Source organism: Opisthorchis viverrini, assembly GCF_000715545.1.
Source record: "Opisthorchis viverrini unplaced genomic scaffold opera_v5_6, whole genome shotgun sequence".
NCBI classification, from domain to species: domain Eukaryota; kingdom Metazoa; phylum Platyhelminthes; class Trematoda; order Opisthorchiida; family Opisthorchiidae; genus Opisthorchis; species Opisthorchis viverrini.
In genome coordinates, this window is record NW_008751662.1 from 2,933,477 (window position 1) to 2,938,084 (window position 4,608).

Genomic DNA, 4,608 nt, shown 5'->3' on the forward strand with positions numbered 1-4,608 from the left:
ACTGACCGACAAGAACAAAACCGACCCGGGAAACTTGGGCAAAAGCCTCGATCCTGTGTATCACTCCGTGAATCCGTGAAGCTCGGCGAACAGATAAGCAGCCACCCGGTCAACAACCAATAAACTCACTCGAGCTATTAATAATTCACCACATTACCAGGTACAGCGACTACCATACGCAGTCCGGTGGCCTGCCCGCAGTTCACCATATCTTTATTATTATTTCACAGACAAGCGTCGCAAAACCATCTCAGTCCGTTTAATTTGTGCAAGAACTTGAGTGCAGTGGCCATTTTATTGTTCCGTCTGCTTGTTCTGCCCACAAACGTAATAGTTCATCCTACGGCACTATTGGTGGTCCAGTATGTCGGTGAGGATAAAAGCGTACCTTATGCCAGATATGACGTACACTGACCATCATAGAAGCAGAACTTCCTAGCTGTGACGAATTCCTTTACTTCAGCAAGGCGCTCCTCGCAGCCATAGAAAAAATGTTTCCTGCCCAGGTCGCGAATGGCCGCTCTAGTTTGAGTTTGCTTGGATGTAATGGGCGTGATTATTGTCTAAGCTATTTTTCAATTATTTCCATATCTAATACGTGAAGAATCTGGGTTTTCCGTAGAATTTCCGACCGTTTTCACAGAGAATGGACCAAGACACCAGTAACCAGTGGAATACGGATTCCGTGCCCATAGCGGACTTCGAGTTCGTTTAAACAACTTCTAACAAAAATGCATCCGCGTGGCGCGACCTTAAGGGTCCAAATATTTGAAATCAAATGCTAAGGTTTGTGGTAAAGTTCCCTTCTTCATACCACTGTTTCAGAGGAATTTTGGTGTGCCCCTAGGAAGCCGCCCAATGCCCAGTGATTATGACATTTTCCGTACAATATGGTACCCACAATCTCCTCCAGTCATGCCGTAACATTTTGATCATGCCTTACGACGTGCTACCCACTAGTTGGAAACAAGCTCTATTATTATCCTCATCATTAACATAACCAGTCCCTAAATTCACATTCTTCGGGCGTTGTAAGGGTGTATGACAAAATATCCAAAAGATATTGCCCTGCAAGCATGTGCCCTAACTACACTCTCGTTCAAAGTCAGTGTTGATAAAATAATGAGGCATGATGCTTAAGGTCTCTAAACCCCGTTGTTTAAACCGCTTTAACTGGAAACCCTGTCTAGGGTGCTCAGACGCCATCTTCCCATCTTTGAAAATGACGAACAAGCACAATTCGGACTAAACTGACCACCAATAAACCATTTTTCGGCGTTCATCTGGCAACTTTAGAGTGCAGTAATGCCCCAGAAGGCGCAGCCTCAGACAATTTCCTTTACAGTTTTAAGGGAAACATTTGAGATAATGTAGAATCCTGCCCTTCAACTGTGGGCAGGATTACCTCTCTGATGGAGGTAAGCCTGGTGAAGTCGGCGCACAACTCTCAAAGACTGAACCAGTTTGCTAAGTTATGTCACTTGTGGCGACAAACGGGCATACGGCTTTGTCTAGATATTCGCATGTCCCGAGACACAGGAAGGACTGTCTTGCCACGGGGTTGTGGGAGTGGTCTCCCAGGGTAAATGGTGTGAGGCTGTTCAGGTTTTTGACCACACTTGCCCCAGAAGTGTTGGCAGTATCGGATGCAATCGATGAACTGGCAAGTAATTCATCGGAGAAGAACGTCCATCCTCGTCAGCTGTAGCGACTTTGTTGTTCTACGCATGCCGAAAAATCTAGTTTGTACATGTATCCCGCAAAACTAAAAGATCCGTTTGGCTATGTGGAGCTGAACGGAGAGGAATATGAAGAGCCTGGGTGTGGTTTGCGCAGACCACTAGTCCTGAACATGGCTGAGGGCATTGCAGGAAATGATAGCTGATCCGAATCATTGCCATTTCTGCTACTGTAGTGGTATGGCCGCCCAATAATTTACTTTACCAAGAGTGCGTGGTAAAGAAATAAAAAACGCTAGATTGATTATACAATAATAAGAGGGTCAGAGGGAACAGACTCACTGATATTCGTCATTGATCCAAGCCAGCGAATAAACAGTAATCCCATCAGGCATGTCCATAGTCCTCTTTTGAACAGTTTCCACATATAATGGATTCCGAAGATGGTATGAAATGTCTTGCCACCAGAGATAGCACATGAGACTCGCGAATGACCGCTGTAAGCGTGGGCGGAATCAGAAGACAGGGTCGGGGCACGTGAGCAGGTGTGTATTGCGTGAGATTATACAAGTGCGCAGATTTGTAGTTTTTCGCATTAAAAAACGGTTATGCGATTTACAAAATGAATAGTGTTATAATGGAGGCAAAATGAAGGTATAAACACCACACTGTTTACTGGCGGTAATTCGCAATCTCAACTCTCATTTCGATCATCTCAGCAGAGCAACCACCAATGATGCACATTGCGTACTACGCCACAGAAAAATGGGTCAAAAACCCGTATACAGCGCGTCGTATCTAAGTCAGATGCAGTGACATTTTACTGGAAATTCGGAAACCCAGGAAATCCTGAGTGCTCTGCTTTATACTGAATCGTGATTGGCTACTGGGCCCATATTTTCGACCAATCAGAGCTCGGTTTTGAGGCAGACTTGACAGTGGCCTCATCTGACCAATCACCTGCGAATTAGCCGTATCGGATGTGTAGCGGCTGACTGTATGTAGCAGGTCGACGTATAGCGCAGGATTCCGTCTAGCATGGTGTCAATTTCTGGATTATATGAGTGAAATCTTGCAGGTGTAGGTACGAATATAGCGAAGGCCCTTTTTCTAGTGTGCGTCAAGCGACTCCTCCATTATTTAGCGTCTGATAGTTTCACATGCGCCTACGTCTATCCCGTCACGAAGAAACTAGACCTTACCGCGGTTTGATGGTTTGTATGCCTCCTCGACCCATTGAACTATACTGGGTAATGTCCATGCGACACTGAAAGAGTCTCCCCTACCAGGTGGTGAATGATTAAAGTTCTGGCGAACACAATCTCGTGACTTTCCAGCTTGGAGGTTGACCCCCTATTGGAACATGTTGTAACTTGTTCTATAAAGATGGTAAGACACTTGCAATGCCTGCCAAGCACCGTTGCCTTGTTGTCAGGCTTATGAGCCAAGGGCTTGTCAAGTCTCCCGTCTATATGTGGGCGCCCTGGCAATATCACAGCCCACATAAACAATAAATTAGTGGTTAGGGCGCGAATTTACTGACGGGCAGGTCCGTGGTTCGAACCCGACTCCTGCCTCTCGACTTCTCTTGCCCGGGTGTGGGCAACCTGGCAGTATCCCAGTCCTCGTGGTTCATTCTGGTGGAATGATGGTGAGGCGCAGAAAGGGTAATGCAGCTGAATGATTTTCGATGTTTCCGTGCCCTTGGTGGTGTGGAGACCACCGCAGCTGGATATACCTGCGTGGTTATCGTATTGAAGAATTAAGCTGAAGCGTCTCTACTTGAGTGGATACTCGTTGACAGTTCCCTCTCTGCGGTTCGTTTGACAACATCTGAGATGATCTAGGGGTCCATTGCACCCTGTTTCTTGTATCTGCTCGCGCCCCGACGGGCTATATCTTTGAATCTGTCGAAGACAGTCTGTGACATTCTACGTGCTCTTTTATAACGGCCTAAAGTTCATACATTCCTGTGTTTGCCGGTGACCTGGACGTCGACTAAGCGCTGTTGAGGCCCAATTCAGTGGTCATCTTGGGTTGGATACGAGACGCACTGACAACGGAAATTGTCTAGTTCGGATGTATGCCTGCCACAGACTTGCGTTGACCAAATCTTCACACTCCGCCATGTGGTGGAATAACACCATACATATAGGCGACCCACAATTCTAGTATTCCACCACCAAAGGATGCCTCGGAAGTGAACACAATACGTTCTTTGTATTCTCAGACTTCCGGACGTGTGAGAGTATACAGCGAGCTCTCCAAAAGCCTCCGTACACAAGGCGGTGTCCGTCAGGGATGCTCACTCTCTCCATTCCCTTTTAATTTTGTAACCCATGAGATAATGAGACGAACACTGGAAGGTCTTCAAAACCCTGGTGCCCAAATAGCCTAGTCGATATGGAATATGCAGACGACATCGTTCTCATTTTCGAAGAGGAGGATAAGGCGCAGGTTTTTTTTGGATGAGCTGACCAAAGTCACCCCCGTCTTTGGTATGCACTTTGCACCCACAAAGGTCATGCTCGTGGACGTGCAAACACTGAACATGCGACTTACAATCTAGGGGAGGCACTAGAAGTTGTGGAGCGCTTTACGTATCTTGGAAGCTTTATTTTTTCCGATTGTAGTGTGACAGGTGAGGTGAACGCACGAATCTGTAAGGCCCGGGTCGCGTTTACTAATTTGAGACACATATGGCGCTAAAGTGATGTATCCCTGAATCTCAAGGAACGTGTGTATCGAGTTGCAGTGCGGGTTGTTTTGTTGAATGGCTGTGAGACTTGGCCTGTTTGAGCAGCGGAACTGAGACGCCTTCAGGCGTTCGACAATCGTTGTTCCAGCATCATTTGTCGTATGGTTTAGTGTCCCGTCACGAAGAGACTGGACCTTACCGTGGTGTGACGGTTTGCGCACCTCAACGATC

At 46.7% G+C, this 4,608-nt stretch overlaps 1 protein-coding gene across 1 annotated transcript in view; it reads left to right on the forward strand.

Moving 5' to 3' along the window:
- Positions 1–4,089: 4,089 nt before the first annotated feature.
- T265_00644 (hypothetical protein) overlaps positions 4,090–4,608 on the forward strand; it is a gene marked incomplete at both ends in the record, with an annotated part of 4,641 nt that continues 4,122 nt past the window's right edge. The window contains 2 exons of the mRNA XM_009164472.1: positions 4,090–4,177; positions 4,201–4,325. Of these exons, the coding sequence (XP_009162736.1) occupies positions 4,090–4,177; positions 4,201–4,325 (213 nt within the window). The remainder of the gene's footprint in view (positions 4,178–4,200; positions 4,326–4,608) is intronic.